Here is a 22,445-nt window from a genome sequence, read left to right on the forward strand (position 1 = left end):
CTAAAAAAATTTCAGTGCAGGTCTGATTTTTTTTTTGTGGCTCTTTTTTTTTTTTTCTAAAAGTATGAATTGGAAATAAAGAATGCTGAAATTAATATATGTGGAACAATTAAAGTATATCTAAAGCACAATTTTTATTTCCATTTTGAACAGAGTAGGGAATGGTTAAACTCCATGTCAGTTTTTTTTTTTATTCCTATCCCATAGACACAACAGGCAGTTAGATAAATCCTCAATGCAACCTGGGTACCTATAGTAGGTCAGCACTAAAGATCACCAGCTACCACTAAAGCATTATTTGGGCCAACAGTATATGGCGTCTGATATGATCACCACTAGATGGTACAGATGGCTGCAGCAGCAGACGTTTTACTCAGCATGTATGCACTTCAGGTGCAGCGTGCAGACTCCAAGGTCCCATGAGCTCCAGCCCAGAAAGTCAGATAATTACTAGATAGATACAAGGAGATTGTGTAGAACAGTCAGTGTAAAGAATGCTGAGAATGAAAGTTACACAAAAGCCAATAGACTTTCATTCCAAGGTTTCTTGTAAGTAAGGCATAGTCCACTTAGTTCGGTATCCCACAGTGACACAGTTGCCATCGCTACTCAAGATTATATGACATTGGGTTCACTGGTATTACATTTTAACTCTTTCTATTCCAGATTACGGTATTCGAAAATGAATTAGAGATACATAAACATAGTTCTGGCAAAAATGATTATTCCTAGTAAAATCACCAGTCAGTATAAATTATAATAAAAAGTGACCATTAAAAATTTAAATTAAAATGATGTTTTTAATGTTTAGATGAGATTTCTTGCTTGAAGTGTAGTTCCTGTGTCTGTATATATGTGGGTTGGTAATGCATAGATTCCATGTGATTTGAATCTAAAAGCTCACAGTATTGTCTGGATGATGCAAACAAGATTTTTTTTCTTCTCGGACAGTTACCATTTTTTTAACTAATACACAATTCTTAGATTTATTTTATTTTTTTTGTAGATTTGTTACATACATTTTAGTTCAGGTATCCAGGCAGCATAATAAAGTTGGATACCACATTGCATACAATTGGCAAATTTAATGTGTGCATTTAAGCAACGAATAAAAAGATTTACTAAAGGAGTTAAAAAGATTTACACAATAAATTGGGTGAATATCCAGTCATGCACAGATTAAATAAGATAGATGAATGGATAAATAACATATGATTGGTGCCGTCTGACTTAAGGGGGAATATGAAACAAACCAAACATTCACATGAATCATGGTGCAAGGATGAACAAGTCTTAGAGCACAAAGAGATGTTGTAGGACAGAAATGTACTTATCCTTTTTGCAACTGATCTGACTGTAAAATCCTATTTCTTACAATATTTGGTATCGTATACACAATGTTATATGGGATTAGCAAGCACAGTTCACATATTGAAGCCAAACTGTTACAATATGTACTTTATTCTGATTTTTGCTGCAGAAACTGACCTTTGAAATTTTATGTGCTATGTTGCTTGTATTGCTTTATTGAATAAGGTAGGTTAATGCTTGTAAGAATTGAGTTTAAGTTTGCCTTTTCACGTACTGATACCTTCAAGCAGATGCTTAAGGCCTCTTGCACACAGTGTTTAATCTGCGGCTGGAGATTCCCGTGGCAAGAATCTACATATTCTTGTAGCAGGAATTCCAGGTGTGTCCGCACAGATGAGGCCGCTGTGCCCATTCAAGTTAATGACAGGGTGACAGCGGCCACATCTGTCCATGACAGTCTGCATATAATCGTATATGGTACGATTATCTGCAGTTTAAGAGAGACGTTTATCCCTGGACGCAGAGAGCTTGCGTCCCAGTACAAACATCTCTTGCGATCTGCAGGTAATTATACCATATACGATTATATGCAGACAGTCACAGACCAATGCGGCTACTGTCATCTTGTCATTAACTTGGAAGGGCACAGCGGCCACATCTGTTGATTCTTACCGCAGGACTCTCCAGCCGTAGATGAAAGAATGTGTGCATGAGGCCTTATGGAGATGTACAGAGCTATGTCATTTGGTAACATAAACTACAGAAGTAAAATGATTAAAACAAGAGATTATGGTTAATATAATAAACACAGGAATGATAGTGCCTAATTATTAATAAAGAAAAATATGTTATCTTTCAGAAAATTTGGTAACATAAACTACAGAAGTAAAATGATTAAAACATGGCTGTCTGTCCAGAGATTATGGTTAATATAATAAACACAGGAATGATAGTGCCTAATTATTAATAAAGAAAAATATGTTATCTTTCAGAGAGAGAAGAAAGGTGGGCTGCTGAAGCTGCTGGCTGGAGCCTCTGCAAAAAAGAAGTCCCGTTCTCCCCCATCTATTTCACCAACACATGACCCTCAAGCTATTGTTGAAGGTGTAATACAAGGAGCAGTAGGACTTGAGTTTTCCATGTCCAGCCATGGCAGAGCAGGGTCATGTCCTATTGAAAGTGAAATGCAAGGAGCAATGGGAATGCATCCACTACACAGGAAAACTGGTTCTTTAGATCTCAATTTTTCCATTTCTTCTCCAGTAAGGCAACCAGCTTGTGCAATGTTAGCTGTGCGACCAGAACCGAAATTATCCAGAGAGAGGTAAGGTTTACGCTGAAACCACAAATGTGACTGTGAAATAATTTACTCACTTCATGTCCAGACTATGTGTATGGCAGGAGTCCTGCTTTTAAAATTGCATTGTATCATTACCATTACCAGTATTTATTAGTGCTGTTTATTAGAAAATGAATATTTAAGCATCTGAACAAAGAATACACATTCATTACCCTCTTTAATAGATAAAACCAGATACAGAGACAGCTTTTATTTGTGACCACTTTGACTGTTTTTTACAGAATAACGTGACTTGCAGCTAAACCTTTTGCCTTCTGATCATTAGTATTAATACTTAGATCATAATAGCTTGCTTATTAGCCCTACAAATGGCCAGAATGGAGTAATAGGATTCGGCCTCTATAGACTTCAATAAGGTTTACTGCAAGATTTGCAAATGTCAGCAAGATATGAAAAGCTATGCGCGAACTAGGCACAAGCAGATTTGTTCATCCCTACTTCTGATATAAGCTACCTAATCACCTGCAAGTCAATGGGGTTGATTTACTAACCTTATAAACACACCACGAACATGTATACACCTCTGTAGTGTGTTCCCTCCCAGCATGATCTATGGGTGGAATCTAAACACCTTTGTAGTGTGTACACACCCAGCAGGTGTGTTGTGTAAAGCCAAGCATGAATTGCAAGGTGATGTTGTGTAAATTAGCTCTATGTTGTGTTGCTTGCGTTGATGAATGCAGGAATGTAAATGCATGAGCTAACCATTTTTGTCTAAAGTGTGAAGCAGCATTATATATGCATCATGTGCATGATTTTTCCATATATGGCATTAGTGGAAATATGCTTTTAGAGACTTTTTGGTTGATAAATACGTTTTGCTGTGTAAAAATCACACGCACCTAGTGCGTGCGTGTGTTTAGGTTAGTAAATCACCCCCAATGTATTTGAATGTTAAAACAACACCCTTCCCTCTCTCCTTATTAACTAAGTAAAATTAGAAATAATATATTCAGCCATGCTATGGTTAGTAGCTGCATGAATTATATAAAATAACAGCAAAATCCAAGTTACACTGCAACACTGCATTGATCTCCTTTGTGTTTAAATGCAGCCACTGTTTCTAGTGGTACCAGTAAGGGTCTCTGAATGTTGTAAGAAGCTGGCAAGCAACTATACCTGCTAACATCCTTCTTAAACTGGTTTATTAACTTTATTATACTTTAAGGTAGCTGGTCAAAACTATTTTAAAATATTTAAAAGACAAGTACTTTTCACCTCTTATAGAAAATAATGAAATGTATACTAGAGGCTTTACAAAGAAAATAAATATTTAGTTTATTGCACATATTTAACGCCTAGAAAATCAGTTTGACCTTAAAGGAGAACTATGGGGTCAGTGTTTTTCCCCATAGTTCTCCTTAGGGTAACGGGAGGACACAAACTAGCGTCCTCCCGTTACCCTAAGCTCAGTATACCGCGAGCTACAGCTCGCGGTATACTGAGACGCCGCACCTGCATGAGTGACAGCTGGCTCTGCCTACCTAGAGGCAGATCCAGCTGTGCCCGCCCCCTCCCCTGTCCGTACCGCTAGTCAGCGCTGGCAGATCGGAGCGGGGAGAGGGGAATCCAGCCCCTCCCCCTGTCATGGCAGAGAACCGTGACAGGATCGAGAGGGGAGGGAACCCGGTATGTGTTCCCTCACCTCCCGATCTACTGAGCCGACCTGTGACAGTCTCATTGTCACAGGTAGGCTTAGAACTATGAGGTGAGTGGAAATCACTCATCTCATGGTTCTCCTTTAAATAGTTCTTGGCTTACTTAAAGACTGCACGGTAGAAAATTGAATTTTTTTCCTGCACACAGCAAAGAACCATTTTCTTTTTGCTTTATGGAAATATAAAAAAAAGTGTATTTGGGAAAAATGATTTCACAAGTAATGTGTAAAACCTCTTTGTGAGTTAAAATTAGTACCCTAAGTTAAAATGTGATTTAGTCCTTTGAGCGTCTGGCCATTGATGTGATTTTATGCTGTCAATGTAGAATGATTACTCTTTTCATTCACTTGGAAAGATAGTGCCAGGCCCTAAAATCATCTCGGCTGATTCACATTTACTGCTGTCCTCATATGTATTCATGGCACGTTCACAGTTTCTGGCTAAACTAATAAACCCATCTACCGCACACAATGATTTTCTTAAACTAATTTTACTTTTTATCGCCACAAGCTGACATCTGGAGAGCAGGGGCTTCTGGAGGTGGCAGAGAGTGTGACTGGAGTCCTGGCTTTATTAGAAATAGAAATACTTTTTAATTAACATATCTTCATAACCACATGCAACATGGACAAGAAATTAAATGAACTAAAATTAGTCATTTTGGCATGTTTGTTGTGTAATCGTTAAAGGGTCAGTTTACCCAAATGTGGTACATTAGTTTTAAACCTGGTATACCAAGTCAGCCCTTGTATACCAAGTCAGCCCTTGTATCCAGATACAAGGGCTGACTATATAATATGTCCTAGATACTCCATATTAATGATACATTGGGCCGATCAGGTACCACATCCATGTATCTAAAAAAAACCTTAACCTCCCTGGCGGTATTCCTGAGTCTGGCTCGGGATTAATTTTCAATACGAGGAGCGGTAACCCCGAGCCAGACTCGGGAATGCACAAAGTGACACTTACCTTGTCCCTGACCTGCTTTGGGATGCTAAAATCCTATATAATCATACAGCCAGGGAGGTTAAAGCAATTGTTTGAGCAAGACAGAAAAAAGGTACCAGACATACATAAAACTAGACATTTAAAAAGGTCAATAAAATTTAACATACAGTTCATAATGAAAAATGTATTTGACCTAAGCTTTTCTTTATACCATTGCCTTACACAATATATGCATCAATTAATTAATACTTCCATATGACCTTTGTTAATATAATATACATTACAATAATCAACCATGTTTTTCAGACAGCTTGATCAGCTTCTTCAAGAGAGAATGAGAGAATGGCTGTATCTACTGAAAATATGTTCAAAACATGTACACAGACTTGAGACTGCCAAAAAAAACTCCTGTCAGCAGACAAAGGGGCAATCAAGGACAAGCTAGCTGGTGATTCTCCAATGCAGGGCCATTAACATATATACCCCAAACCGATGCACCAATGCACTCAATGCTGTAATCACAAGAGTCAGTTTGTCAGTGCAAACATGTGACCCTTTTTAAGCCAGGGTGATCCCCATAGGGTAAGTGGATGAAAACGGTCAACTTCTCAATACACGGGTTCAGACATTCTCATGTATAGAGCTGCAAAAATCATCAGTGGAGCTGGTTTATGCTTCTCTCCCTGCTGTTTTCTTTTCCCATGTGAGGTGGACCAGTGGCTATACTGAGTCCACTGGGTAATGTGTCTGAAAGCACCTGTAGAATCCCTTAACTGAATGAATGGTCACAGATTGCATCTGCTGCATGCACTGTTTCGGCTGTGGAGACTTTTCAGTCTCTGTTAACTCTATCTTGTAGAAGCTATATCTTTGATTTCTGCAGCCCTATACATGACAATGTCGGAACCAAGCTGTGTATTGAGAAGTTGATCTTTTTCATCCACTTTTTTTTAGCAGTCTCAAGTTTATATATATTTATTGAACATATTTTCAGTAGATATTCATTCCCTTTATACCATGCACTGAATGTTTGATTAATGTGACATATATCATATTGACAATGGTCATATTGAATTATTAAATATTGATGTCTAAATTGTTTAAAGCAATGGTGCAGGGAAAAGCTTAGGAATGAGGATCACATACATTTTCCATTATGCATTGTACTGCAAAATTTAATTACTTCCTTTTTAAATGTTTAAATCTAGATTCTCCATTAAAAACCCAAAAGGGAGAATGGTACCCCCTCAAAATGGTCGTAGGAGGTATGCAGACCCAGGGGCTCACAAGATCTTACCAGTAGAGCTATATCAGAGACTCAGGTAATAATGCTTTCCAGCAAGTGGAAAAATGTAAATTTGGGTGGACCAACCTGCTCATGGAATCTTTTGATTAAATGATAAAGGTGCCATGTACTACAGGTCGCAGCATTTTATGTTATTGCTCATTGTATCTGAAACCGTATCTCAGTGTTTGTTTTTATGTTGATGGGCAGGTAGATACATTTGTACATTTTATGCAGTTAAAGAACTTTCAGTCCTAATACCATCTTGGTGGGTGTGAGTTGGCAAGAGTTCAATTACTCTTATTTGAATACATAACGCAATATGGCATTGGTATTGGATTAAATGCAATTATTTGTTGGTGATCTTTTATTATTTTTTTAATGTATTTTCTTATTGACACTATGTTAACAATGCTGACAACCAATTCCTTATTTAATCATGCTTGCTGATTACATATATGTTTCATACGTGCAAAAAAAAAATGTGTTAAAAAAGAAAGAACTTTCAGTCCTAAGGGCAAAATAGGAATTTAGAGGAAAACGTGATCTTCTCACCCTAATTGGTGTGCCTATCGGAAGATTCCACCTCTCCTCCTGTTCAGGAAAGTAAATGTTTGGATTTTCCATCATTTTATGTCCCAGAGCAAATGTCAAATAGCATGTAAATTTTCCCAGCAGAGACACTGACAGAGATAAAAGCTTGACACGGGTTTTAACACTTCCATACTCCATCAAAACAAACAAAAGTTTAGGCTTCATATCCCTAAATTATCTGCCATTAATGTTGCTGGTCATAAGCCATGTTGGATGGGCTGCTGCAAGGCAACAATTAACAATATACATTTTTACTTAATGCTCAGTATTTGGCATGCAACTAGCTGTTCTTCTGGGTCTGGGTTCATGTATTTGTCTAGTAAAATATTTTACTAAGATATGTTTGGTGGTATACTTTTTTGATTGCAGGTTATGGCTTGTTACAAAAAAAAAAAATGTAAAGCCTTTGTATGCAATCATAAGGTAAACAACATATGCATGTTAAATAAAAGCAACACGTACAATGAAAGCAACGCACAGTGTGTTACTGAAATGCCACAAAACAGTTATTTACATACTTCACTGGTCTGTTCCATTCAGCGCATTTTACTATCCCATAATCCAACTGTTTTCTGTTATGAAAAAGCACTGATGCAAATTAGAACTGTATTAGGAAACTGTTAACTGTTGAGTGATCCCACCGTTTAACAAAATATGGAACAACAGTTTGAGTTATTGAAAATCAGTATCTACATTTTAGGCAGTAGATGCAGTTACAAGTAAAATAATATTTCCCTGCATATGTCTGATGTTATTAAATGCATTACAACTATAAGCAATATGGTCCGCAGAAATGTGTTTCTCTTTTCTTTTGTTCACATTTTAAGATAAAAAGACAAATTTAAAAAATGCTCAATATGCCTTTCAGGACACATTCACACTATAGCGGTGACCTGCATGTCTCTGCAGAAGAAAACCAGAAGTCACTGCTAGGGAACATAAAACAGAGACATGCTGCATTTTTCTGCAGCATGCCCCCGCAAGATGCCACTGCAGGGCAGCCAATTGCACTGGGACCTGGATGGAGTGTACACATACCAATAAAGTAAAAAAAGAAATGGATGTAAGCAGTGCAAAATACAATGCACACTGCCAGTGCTATCACAACATACTAGCTGGTCTGCTAAAATGCTTAATTTTAGCAGAAGGGTTAGTGGGAACAGGCCCTTATTCAATTGCGCTGGGACCTGGATGGAGTGTACACATACCAATAAAGTTTTTTAAAAAATGGATGTAAGCAGTGCAAAATACAATGCACACTGCCAGTGCTATCACAACATACCAGCTGGTCTGCTAAAATGCTTCATTTTAGCAGACGGGCTAGTGGGAACAGGCCCTTATTCTAATAACTAGTATTCTGCACTACATCCAGTAATAGCTGGTCTCTTCAGCGGCTTGGGTGAAATGCAGAGGGAGGGCAGTTGATATCACGAACTCCAGATTGTCCACTCATAGAATAGATTGTATCCGCTGAAAAAATATAAGGTGTTCTCTGAATGGCGGCAGTGCAAAGCAAGGGACTCCCTGTACTCAGTGTGCAGTGGGGAAGCCACTGAAGCTGCAGCCAGAAGAGACCAGCGCTGACTGTAGTGCAGATTACCACAGTGAATTTTTACAATCCCCAGCAGTCCTCTTGATTACAGATACTGTATGTATAGTTATATTGAGTCAAGTTGCACCAATGGAAGTATCTGCTTTAAAATTCATCAAGCTGCCACACTATTTAAGGTAATTTTAGCCACTTGCGGACTGGCGACTTTATATATATATATATTGCCAGTCCAAAGCCCTATTGTTCTTGGAGGACGTACCTTTACATCCTCCTTGAATCTCCTGTGTGCATGCATCATTAGACAGCGGAGAGCATCAGCTTCAGGCAAAGAGCTGATCAGACTGCCTTTGTGCCTTGTGATCTCTGTGATTTGTAATCTCAGCGATTACATGGCAATGTTTACTAGACATGTGCACTGCCAAAAAATTTGTTTAGTTTATTTGATTCGGAACGAAACGAATCGCACATGTCTAATGTTTACTTAATGAACAGTTTGTAAGAATTGTACCAAATAGACTGTTGCAGTATGTCAGGAATCAGGTTACCCTTTTCATTCTTCCAGACCCTAAAGAGAGAATCAGATTAGTGCTATGGGACAGCACAATACACAAACATAATGTACACTTCTTAAATCTTCAGAAGACAGCCCACATAATTAACTGAAATGCATTATACCATACACATAGGGCATGCTGCCTCTTAAGAAAAGAAAAATACATATAGACTATATTATGTAGTGTACCTGTTTTGTTAAAATATCCAAGTATCCATCTATGTGGTTTTTGAACAAATGACTACTGTGTGTTTCAGATATCGAGTAGTTGTGCCCTATCCACCTCAAAGTGAAGCAGAAATTGAGCTGAAAGAAGGAGACATTGTTTTTGTTCACAAGAAGCGGGAAGATGGCTGGTATAAAGGCACATTACAGAGAAATGGAAGGACAGGGCTTTTTCCTGGAAGCTTTGTAGAAAGTTTCTGAACCCTTCAAGAATTTTTTTTATATTGAAAAGCATCCAGTAACGTTCTGACTAATTATGTGGAAAATAGTGGATTATGATGTCCATGGCACAAAAGAATAAGCACAAGACATCAATATATAAGGAAGCCTAATAGCTATGAGTTGTAATTTTGACTTCCAAAGATACCCTTGGACCCTCAGCCTAAAACAAAAAGAAGATATTGAGTTTGATGTCCTTCATTGAAAAATGGTTGATTTGAACATTCAGTGATCTATTGGAGTAGTGCCTTCCACTTGGAACCACAATTTGAGAAGATGCACATTTTAATCTTGTTTGATCATTGTGATGTATAGAATATAAATGAAATTACTTTAAAATGAATGTTTTATTATATGCTAACTTATTTGTATACACTGCAGTGTTCTTATTACTTGCCTATGCAAGAGAGATAAGCAACTTAGATGGGCCATATTGATATTAATCACCCTCTTGATGTAGTGGAAAACATGAAGTGACCAACAACTGGTTTTATCCACAGTTACTCTATAGTAGGAATATATGCACAATAAAGGGCACAAGTTTGAAATGTTATTAGCGAACAAAAAAAAGATATTTTAACAATCTGTGGTTTGAATAAGATTGTTAAAATGTATGTTTACATTTTGCTTTAAAATGTTCCTTTTTGAACATTTATGGCTACTTTGAAGCTATTGTATTACATTTTAAATTTTCTTCTTAGTTTTCATTTTTTTGCTGAGAAATGTTTACACATATAGAAATGTCCATTTTCTTTACCCACAGTGCATCAGAAAAGACACACAAATTACCATATGGGAAAAAGCACAATAGTGGGGTTAAAGGACAAATGCACTTTTAGTACAGTTGTCCTTCAAGTAAACCCCCCTTCCTGCTAACTACAGCCCACTTGGTAAAATACTTAGCTTTCACCCTGCTCCTCTGATCTGTAAGATCCTGTCTTGGCAAGGAAACTGTCCTAGTTGGATCCTCTTCCTACAGAGTGCCATGGCCTCATTCATTCCTATAAATGAGCCGTACTCATGGTGGCCTCTAGCATCCACAGGAAGAGGACCTGGTGGAGACATATTTCTTTCAGTTGTGTGGCACTGGGCAGAACCGCACAATCTTGTAGGTGAGGGGATGAAGATATTTTACAGGCAGGCTGCAGTCTGAGGGTTTACCTAAAGGATGACTATACTAAAAGTACAGTTGTCCTTTAACAGATCAAGGTGTTATATAAATATCAAAACTTTAATACGGTACTTCAACCTGGCTAGGAAAATATTTAAAATATTAGTAACTGTTGGTAGTTTTTGATCTTTATTAAAATCTTCCATATTTCAGATTCATATATTTATCTAAATATTATTTGTTTACGAAGCTGGTTATCTGGAATAAGTTCTTTTATATACCCGAAAAAGAAAAAGTGTGCTAGTAAAAAGAACACTGCACGTCCCTATATGGAAAATATTTATGTACAGATTGTAAAGTTGTGGGGAGTATTGTCCTTGTCATTTGCCAGTATGGATTCTGAAGTGGTGTTACAAATATTGGATACCTGGCTATATAGGTCTACATTCATTCAATGCCAATATATAATAATGACCAGCAAAAAACGTAGGCTCCTAGGGAAATGTTATTGCAATAATTTTAAAAGGCCTGATCATTAGCAGAAAATAAAAGATTATTTTGGAGCAGTGAGATTCATTAAAGCTATCCTTATATAGGGAAATGTTTCAATGAAAATGACAAGCGGTAAGAGATCTGCCTGTGAATGGCTGGATTGTTACACTGTTGTTATTTCCCTTATTAATCCAACACTTGGCAAAGTAAACATTTCCCTTTCTGTAGAACAAAAGTTATAATTGCTGAATACTCTGATTTTCCAGCATATTTGATAATGTTTTGTGCAATAACAACCTCTTCCATGTCTCACAATTTCTTTTTAAACCCTTTGTAGTTGATTTATTAAAGGCACATTGGTTGTTCACATTGCAAGGAAATTTGCAGTTTGTAAGGGCATTTTCCCTTAGCTTGGTGAAAGAATACCTAATCATATGCAAGGAAAATAAAGAACATTATTTTTGCTTGCACATTGTTGGATGATAGAAGTCAGCAGAGCTTCACCTTGTTCACTAAAATAAAGGAGAATTCCCTTGCAAAGTGAAGAGCCTATTTTCCTTTAGTAGATTAACACCTATGTGTCCAGACAAGTGATGCTAGAATTGGTCAAAGGACTTGCAATGCAGGGCTGGCCTAAAAGCAGAAAATATGGGCCTTCAATTTGTACCTTCAATTTTGAGCCAAATGACACGTAAAAGTAGAGTCAAAGTAATGTAAAAGGGTAGGTGCACTGAAATATGACTTCCCAGATTTGGGTTCAGTCACCGTATTAGTTCTCAAATCCTGCAGGAATCCTAGATTCACCATTCTCTATAGCACAAGTGTTTACAAAGTGAAGAAGTCAAATTTACCAGCACTCAGTTGTTTTAGAAAGCACAAGAACTAAATTAAAACCTGCTGGTTATCGCATTAAAAGCACATATACTTTTATTCTTTTTTTTCTATCTGCTCTGCAGCTTACCTCAGTAAGCTTGGTACTCTGATTAGTTAAAGTCACTTTACTGAGGACTGGCATGTCCTAATAAAGGTAGTTAGTACCATTAATAGTAATAGTCTAGAGGAATTATCTTTCCAAAATTATTTACAAGTGGTTGAAATGAGACTGCTGCTTTTATTATGATTTTAGAAGCAGGTTTTACCTTTTATATATTTTGCAAACCACTATAACTGAGTGTTTGGGAATTAAAGCACTTTAAACCGGGCACAAGAGGTACGTAATTATTTAAACCACCAAATCAGTTTATACGGTTTAAATTTAGAATAATAACTGTTTAACAAATGTACTTTCAGCTCAGCCTCATTATTTGGGTACATGGTTAACTTGCACAGAAATGAGGGGTATTTTACTACTTTAAAAGGGCACTGTTTCTTGTGATGTGTTATTCTTTCAAGTCTAGGATATTAATAGTGAATGCCATAAAAGAATGAAATGTCACATTCAATGATTTCTCCATTTTATTTGTTTTAAGTTGTTTGCAGAGCTTTAATATGTCAAAGTAAATGTGGTGTGGAAGTGTCGTTCCCTTAGTGTCCCTTTTGAAGTTCACTGTTCACTTACAATGCATGGAAATAATTCTAGCAATCCATTTTCAAAGGATAGCCATAATGTTTTTAGACCATAAGTGTTACTTGTGGATTGGAGGTTTGCACTTAACATACAACAGTATTTAGACAGAAGCCCAATGCCATGTTGTTTGAACAGAACAACATTGTTATAACTGTGGTGCAATCAATATGGAAAACATTTTGAGAATTGAGTTTTCTTTTCAGCTAAAAATTATCCCCCTACAAATTAACCCTGGCAATATAATACATCTGTATATAATTAAATTATATGGCTATGATGTACCTAATCATGTAAATGCATTTTCATTTATTAATCTGTAGCAACTGACATTGTAAAGTTCTTGCCAAAGTCCTTTATCGTCTGAATGCATAATTTAGGGGCATGCAGTAACTGTTGCCCTGTCTTAAACAGGAAAGTGCCTTGGCATATGACCTTGACATTCTGCACATAAATAGACATGAGTAGATAACACATCATTCAATTCTGCACCCAAAAGCTACTGGATTGGAACGACATGCAGTATTTTTAAGGTATTGTACTACATTTTATAATGTGCCAAACCTGTAGCATTTAGAAGCACCTTCCTATCACACGAAACCCTCCTGTCCATTCCCTTTTTTGCAGTTGATGTACAAAGCTGTCTAGCCAAGACATTCATAAAGGGTTTGTGAACTGGAATATCTGACTGGAGGTAAGAACATCAGTCATATAACCTACTAATAGAAAAAGGGTCTGTTATTTTTCTTCCCCAACCATGGCTATAATGCAAGGCTGAGCATCAATCATATATGGTATAGTAAGATACACACTATAAGCGATTACTCCTATTTGAAGACCTCTGAGTGCCTACTTAACTTTTGCTAGATATATACACTGCCAGGGGTAGCCACCACACCCTATGCCCAGGTGCTCATCCACAAAAATATCCATACAAATCCAGTAGATATAGAGGCACTCATGGGTGTTGGAGTGGAAATAAGTTCAGCCTGGTTCACATATGGGTGGCCCGGGTCCACGCGGTTCCCAGTCAGACCAATTGATTTCTATGAGGTCATATCCGCGAGGCAAAAAAGCTCATGCACTTTTTTTGTGCGACGAGCGACCCACATTTTTTGCGACCACATTTTTGCGCGATTGCACCGTGGAAACGTGGCCTAAAAACACGCGGATTGCTAGCCACGATTGGGGTGCCATTAGAAATTAATGGTGAAGCAAGTGCGGTTTGCGTCTGTGCACGATTCCGCAATCACGCACAAAACCGCACAGATCGCCATGCGACCTCAGATCACTCAGATGTGAACCACGCCTCAAAGCATCAGCATTTCATTGTCAACATTTTGGTGGAGCTCAGTCCATCATCTTGACAAAGATGGACTGAACTCTGTCAAAATGTTGACAATAAAATGCTGATGCTTTGGGGGTGATTTACTAACCTAAACACACACACACACCAGGTGTGTGTGATTTTCACACAGCAAAACGTATTTATCAACCAAAAAGTCTCTAAAAGCATATTTCCACTAATGCCATATATGGAAAAATCATGCACATGATGCATATATAATGCTGCTTCACAGTTTAGACAAAAATGGTTAGCTCATGCATTTACATTCCTGCATTCATCAACGCAAGCAACATAACATAGAGCTAATTTACACCACATTACCTTGCAATTCATTGCAGGGCTTTGCACAACACACCTGCTGGGTGTGTACACACTACAAAGGTGTTTCGATTCCTCCCATAGATCATGCTGGGAGGGAACACACTACAGAGGTGTATACACGTTCGTGGTGTGTTTAAAAGGTTAGTAAATCAACCCCTTTGACTTATCTCTGCCTCAAGACTTGTGAGTGCCTCTATACCTACTTTGTATATGTTTATATAATAACATTTACTAAACCAAATATAAGCTCCCAAAAGGAAATAAAATTGCAATAAAAACAGTTTGCAATGAAGACAGTGAAGCTAAATATTACCTAAATAAAATACACTTGCCAAAGCAGAAAAATTCAAGTATGAAAACGTGCTGTTTGTTGCAGATGATAAATCATTTTACAATGTTCTCAGTATTGAACATCTAGTGCTTAATTGTAACTTAATGTATAACCATTGACATCTGTAGAACATTCAAGTTACAACATTTTAGTCAGCATTGTTATTTTAAGTACACAAGGTATGGTAATGGCACAACCAGGTGTTCATGTAAAAAGGAAGGCCTTGTGAACTCTTAGTTGCACTTCAGAATAAAGCCCCTTAAAAAGACTGCTGAATTTTCCTCATCTTGAACTTAAATATACTTAGAGACTTTGGACAGAGATGCACAGTGATCTCACTGCCATAGGCTGCACATAGCCAGGTAATGTCTGCAGTTGCCACTTTTAACCTGACATGTGCCAGCCATAGGTTTTAATGGACAATCTCCAAAGTGTCTCCAGAGATGGTACGTTATACACTATAGAAAGAAGTGCAAAAGCAGGTTAAGAACACTGCCTGGCCATGTTCAGTCTTTGCCATTGAATGCTCTGTGAGTATTGCTATTGAATACACATCTGTATCAATCCATTCACCTCAGGGCTAGAATTGTACTCTGAGCTCTGGGGAGGGGGGGGGGGAAAAAATCTTAACCCTTGCATTGAGGCTACCCCCACACTGCAAGGGTTAGGTGCTCATTTTGTCCAGGGAGCTAACATAACAAGAGTTATACTCACCTGAACCACGTTCCTGGCTGGCTCCTAGACTGCTCCCTGCTGCCTGTCTCTTCCTCCTCTCCAGCTATGGTATCTACCTCGGCGTCCTCAAATCCAAAACACTGTAAACATGCACAAAGAGAGAGAGCAGCAGTGACCAGTTTTTATGACAGGTAGCTCCTGCACAGAGGCAAGGGGGTTGATTTACTAACCTTATAAACACACCACGAGCAGCAATGTGTTCCCTCCCAGCATGATCTATGGGTGGAATCTAAACACCTTTGTAGTGTGTACACACCCAGCAGGTGTGTTGTGCAAAGCCCTGCCCTGAATTGCAAGGTGATGTTGTGTAAATTAGCTCTACATTGTGTTGCTTGCATTAATGAATGCAGGAATGTAAATGCGTGAGCTAACCATTTTTGTCTAAACTGTGAAGCAGCATTATATATGCATCATGTGCATGATTTTTCCATATATGGCATTAGTGGAAATATGCTTATAGAGACTTTTTGGTTGATAAATAGGTTTTGCTGTGTAAAAATCACACGCACCTGGTGCGTGCGTGTGTTTAGGTTAGTAAATCACCCCCAAAGTATCACACTGGATTAATGCACAGATTTAAAAGAAATACATAAAACAAACAGTGTTAAAGGAGAACTATGGGGTGACATTTTTTTCCCATAGTTCTCTTTTGGGTCATGTGAGGACATATAGTATGTCCTCACTTGACCCAAAACTCAGCATATAGCGGGCTATTGCCCACTACATGCTGAGAGCACCGCAGCTGGGCCAGATCCAGACAATACTGTTGAGATCCACCCAGCTGGCTAATTGACAGCTGCCTCTCTAGCTGGCTCGGCCAGTCAGCGCTGGAGGATCGGAGAGAAGGGAGGAATCCCTCCGGGGAGCGGGGAGCAACAGTCACTACTCTCTCCAGGGACATGTTCGAGAAGTGAGCAGATCGGCGGTATGTTTTTGCTCACTTCCCGATCAATAGAGCTGACCTGTGACAGTTTCAATGTCACACGTCGGCTCTAACTATGGGGATGAGTGTAATTCCACCCCTGTAAGTAAGAATACACTTGCCTCTTGTATTTAGACAATATTTACTTATCCCAGAGTTCAGCTTTCAACAGTAATTCACCCACAAGTGATATTTCACTATAGATTGTAGACAGGTGGTCCAGTCACAATAGAAAAAGAATTCCCTTAAGCAGCAAAGAAATCCCAACAAATGGAGTTTGTCTAATGAATAGATAACAATTATATAAATCGTAGTAAATTGTAATGATTGTAGAAAAATACCAAACTAGAAACACACTGCACAAACATTTAAAATCTTAAAATAACTGCAGCTTCCCTACAACAGCTTAATAGGCAGATATATCAGGTGGTGGTTATTTGATAATCCACGGTGGGTGGCGAGTAGTTACTTGTATGTGAGTCAGGTTTAGAAGGGTAAATCAGATACAAATGTAGCCCTGTATATAGAAGTTACTCACTTTCAATTTGTTGTTTAGAATGTAGCGATTCAAACTGAGTCCCGTGCTGGATTAGTTGGTTTCTTATTTGACAATCAAGATGTATCCGTTTGGTGATATCCCATCACATTGATCGTTTCATTTTGTCAGGGAGAAAAAATCTCTTCCACAAGGGTATCCGGATCCTCACCTACAATGAAGCCAATTATATATTTCGTATATGACGCCAGGGAGTGTCTCCCATACGTGTGGCCGCACAGTGAGTAGAGTATGAGATATCTCCCGGATCTCCCGTATATGTGCTGGTTGTCAAGTCCCGGCTCCAGTTTGCAGCTATCGTATAACCGGCGGACCCAGCTCAATCCACTCAGCAATATGCTGATTAGCATCCAGATACTGGCTTCAAATGCTAATGTATCATCTCAGTAAATCCAGCTCAGTCCACTCAACAGAGTGCCGTCCCGCCAAACCGCAGGTTTTAAATTGTTTTCAAGATCTCAACAGGTAGATCCGAAGCTGTGAGGGAAGCGGAAACCACGCTGTCCCTAATGCATTTCTCCCCAGCAAGTGGGGCTTCTTCAGAGGGGCGTGTATTTTCTGTTGTACAGAGGTGGTTTATATAATTCCTTAATTTTGGAGTAATTGAGTAATTTCTTCAAAGATAAAGCTGTGTCGGTTTGAGAGCGGCTGTTTGCACTGGCCCTTCAAGCAATTTAATTGGGACAAGTATGTGTCCAAGCCAATTCTCCCCATACTGGCCTTTTTCGTTAGATGCATGCATTTGTAAACCAAAAACATATAAAGCATATATAAATACCGCGATCCCATAAGGGTCATGTGAGGACATATAGTATGTCCTCACTTGACCCAAAACTCAGCATATAGCGGGCTATTGCCCACTACATGCTGAGAGCACCGCAGCTGGGCCAGATCCAAACAATACTGTTGAGATCCACCCAGCTGGCTAATTGACAGCTGCCTCTCTAGCTGGCTCGGCCAGTCAGCGCTGGAGGATCGGAGAGAAGGGAGGAATCCCTCCGGGGAGCGGGGAGCAACAGTCACTACTCTCTCCAGGGACATGTTCGAGAAGTGAGCAGATCGGCGGTATGTTTTTGCTCACTTCCCGATCAATAGAGCTGACCTGTGACAGTTTCAATGTCACACGTCGGCTCTAACTATGGGGATGAGTGTAATTCCACCCCTGTAAGTAAGAATACACTTGCCTCTTGTATTTAGACAATATTTACTTATCCCAGAGTTCAGCTTTCAACAGTAATTCACCCACAAGTGATATTTCACTATAGATTGTAGACAGGTGGTCCAGTCACAATAGAAAAAGAATTCCCTTAAGCAGCAAAGAAATCCCAACAAATGGAGCTTGTCTAATGAATAGATAACAATTATATAAATCGTAGTAAATTGTAATGATTGTAGAAAAATACCAAACTAGAAACACACTGCACAAACATTTAAAATCTTAAAATAACTGCAGCTTCCCTACAACAGCTTAATAGGCAGATATATCAGGTGGTGGTTATTTGATAATCCACGGTGGGTGGCGAGTAGTTACTTGTATGTGAGTCAGGTTTAGAAGGGTAAATCAGATACAAATGTAGCCCTGTATATAGAAGTTACTCACTTTCAATTTGTTGTTTAGAATGTAGCGATTCAAACTGAGTCCCGTGCTGGATTAGTTGGTTTCTTATTTGACAATCAAGATGTATCCGTTTGGTGATATCCCATCACATTGATCGTTTCATTTTGTCAGGGAGAAAAAATCTCTTCCACAAGGGTATCCGGATCCTCACCTACAATGAAGCCGATTATATATTTCGTATATGACGCCAGGGAGTGTCTCCCATACGTGTGGCCGCACAGTGCAATCAGAGTAGGAGATATCTCCCGGATCTCCCGTATATGTGCTGGTTGTCAAGTCCCGGCTCCAGTTTGCAGCTATCGTATAACCGGCGGACCCAGCTCAATCCACTCAGCAATATGCTGATTAGCATCCAGATACTGGCTTCAAATGCTAATGTATCATCTCAGTAAATCCAGCTCAGTCCACTCAACAGAGTGCCGTCCCGCCAAACCGCAGGTTTTAAATTGTTTTCAAGATCTCAACAGGTAGATCCGAAGCTGTGAGGGAAGCGGAAACCACGCTGTCCCTAATGCATTTCTCCCCAGCAAGTGGGGCTTCTTCAGAGGGGCGTGTATTTTCTGTTGTACAGAGGTGGTTTATATAATTCCTTAATTTTGGAGTAATTGAGTAATTTATTCAAAGATAAAGCTGTGTCGGTTTGAGAGCGGCTGTTTGCACTGGCCCTTCAAGCAATTTAATTGGGACAAGTATGTGTCCAAGCCAATTCTCCCCATACTGGCCTTTTTCGTTAGATGCATGCATTTGTAAACCAAAAACATATAAAGCATATATAAATACCGCGATCCCATATATTTTTTTGTTATGAAAATTATATAATTTCACAAATACTGCTGTCTCTTTGTAATGACAATATATGGCAAAAAGTCGATTGGACCTCAGTTTTATCAATAAATACATACATTTGTAAATCAAAAGACAATGCCATGCATATACAAATAAACACCGCAGTCTAATGTATTTTTTGTTCTAACAAAATATAATAGCTAAAATACCGCAGTCCTATATGTAATAGCACAATATGGCATATAGTCAGTCGAACAAACTGGCCTTTTTCGTTAGATGCATGCATTTGTAAACCAAAAACATATAAAGCATATATAAATACCGCGATCCCATACATTTTTTTGTTATGAAAATTATATAATTTCACAAATACCGCTGTCGATGACAATACCGATGACAATATATGGCAAAAAGTCGATTGGACCTCAGTTTTATCAATAAATACATACATTTGTAAATCAAAAGACAATGCCATGCATATACAAATAAACACCGCAGTCTAATGTATTTTTTGTTCTAACAAAATATAATAGCTAAAATACCGCAGTCCTATATGTAATAGCACAATATGGCATATAGTCAGTCGAACAACATTTTTGTTAGCTGTCCAACTGAGCATAGGCCCCAGTAAACGTAAGTATTAAGCATGCAAACAGGCATGTAAATCCAAAACAGACATGTAAATCCAAAACCTTTCCACCCTTGTCTCAAAATAGGAATATTTGGAATTTCGTTAAGAGAGTCAGTGAGGATATTATGGTGGGTTTACCTACCAGAATTAAGGAGGACAATCTGACTCCGTCACATAGAAAGGCTCTCGAGGAATTAAAAGAAAATAGGAATATAGTGATAAAACCAGCAGACAAGGGTGGAAATGTGGTCATTATGACCAAGGAATACTTGAGCGAGATGGTAATGAAGATCCTGAACAACACCACTTGGTGCCAGCCTATTGAAGCAACCAAGTTAGGTACTTTTCAATCGGATCTGGATAAGATATTGGAGGAAGCCCTCGATCTGGATCTCATTGAAAAGGGTAAAAAAAAAACCCTTTCCCAGAGTTCAAGTTCTTTATGCACTCCCCAAGATCCACAAATAGTTGGAGGCCGATTGTTTCTGGCTGTGGGTCACTTACCGAAAATATAAGCTCTTATGTGGATCACTTCCTCAGACCCCATGTGGAATCCCTGGCCTCATATGACAGAGATACCCCACACTTGATCTCTCTCGTTCAGGATCTGGAGGTTCCGCCTGATACACTAATGGTGGGTCTGGATGTTGAGGCCCTATATTCCTCGATACCACACTCCAAAGGGCTGGAAATGGTGGATAGATTTCTAGCCACTTTGGGAATTACAGAAAGTGGACATAACAATTTCCTGTTACAACTACTGGAATTCGTTCTAACACATAATGCCTTCCTTTTCAATAACAAATATTACTTACAAAAACAGGGCACCGCGATGGGGACCAAGTGCGCACCCTCCTATGCCAACTTATACTTGGGTGGATGGGAACAGGACGTATGGGCCAGGGATGACCTCTCTATGTACTTGTGCCATATACTGTCATGGCACAGGTACATAGACGATATGCTAATGTTATGGACGGGAGGAGGTGACCTACTATTGGATTTCGTTGATATTTTGAATTTTAATACACAAAACATAAAGTTTACAATGACTGTGGACCAGAAGAGATTGCCCTTCCTGGACATATTGATTTTCAAGGACGATAGAGGGATACTGTACACTAGTCTATATAGGAAGGACACTGCTGGCAATGCCATTTTGGAGGCCAGCAGTGCCCACCCTCTGACTTTAAAGAACAGCATCCCTTATAGCCAGTATTTAAGGGTCAGACGGAATTGCACCACTGATGCAGACTTTGAAAGGGAAGCCCAGAATCTTAGGATAAGGTTGAGAGCAAGAGGTTACTCTTGCTCTCAAAATCCAAAACAGGATTTAGGACAAATAGAAACAAAAATACATCAAAAAATAACTTAAAAGATGACCCACTGGTTAGATTAATCCTGACCTATAACAACCAGTATAATGAAATATCTAGGATCCTTGGTAGACATTGGCATTGTCTGACCAAGGATGCAAGGATATCTAAATTCCTTCGCAACAAACCCACCATTACTTACCGTCGCTGTCCATCACTAAAATATAAACTTACCAGCAGTGAATATGATAGTAATAGAGGAAAACGCTGTAAATACTGTCAAGGCTGGACCAGTGATAAGTGTCTAACGGGATCACAGCTGCGGAACTGATGGGGGTTTGTTGAATAAGGAAGGTCAGTGAGCGGCTCCCAATTACATTAACTGCTATAGGGAGACCGCACTCATCATATACTTCCTGTTACTGGGGTGAGAATTAAGCTAAGATGATATATGGGTAGTACCCCCTACCCCACGCTCATATGTGGCAAGCTGTACATGCGCGGTACCAGCGTGCGGAGTATCAAATGGGGAGGCAAGCAGTATGAGTAGCTAAGGGTTAACCTCTAGTGAACAAAACGGATGCATACATCGGATATGTAGGCAGTTTTATCTGTAGGTAGAAAGCATGTAGCATATATATGGATAGCTCAAATAATCTCCAATATCAGACTTATTGCACCACTATGCAGCGTTATCAGCAGGTAGCAAGCATGTAGGGAATATATGCATAGCTCAAATAAACTCCAATATCAGACTTAATGCACCCCTATGCAGTTTTAGAGAAAGTCTCAGTCCTACGTCTCTTAGCAGGTATAGTTAACTGAAGGAGAGGGAATCCGGATCAGCTGGGGATGCTTAGTGGGTGTGCGTGTGAGACTGCAACACATAGGCAGCATGCAAGCAAGCACTAATACATGTAGCAGGTTAGGCAAGATTTACAATGACTTCCAGAATACTTGCGGTTGTGTGCTCTGAATAGTTCTGGGCTCACAGCGGGGTAGCAGT

General features: G+C 38.9%; 1 protein-coding gene across 1 annotated transcript in view; it reads left to right on the forward strand.

The window, feature by feature from the left end:
• Positions 1–10,261, forward strand: part of LOC108792285 (SH3 domain-containing RING finger protein 3-like) — a gene marked incomplete at its 5' end in the record, with an annotated part of 152,550 nt that extends 142,289 nt beyond the window's left edge. Inside the window, 2 exons of the mRNA XM_018563027.1 lie at positions 2,304–2,635; positions 9,522–10,261. Coding sequence (XP_018418529.1) covers positions 2,304–2,635; positions 9,522–9,690 — 501 coding nt within the window. The remainder of the gene's footprint in view (positions 1–2,303; positions 2,636–9,521) is intronic.
• Between the last annotated feature and the right edge of the window lie 12,184 nt (positions 10,262–22,445).

This window comes from Nanorana parkeri, unplaced genomic scaffold (genome assembly GCF_000935625.1).
Source record: "Nanorana parkeri isolate BGI_ZX_2015 unplaced genomic scaffold, ASM93562v1 scaffold625, whole genome shotgun sequence".
Taxonomy (NCBI): domain Eukaryota; kingdom Metazoa; phylum Chordata; class Amphibia; order Anura; family Dicroglossidae; genus Nanorana; species Nanorana parkeri.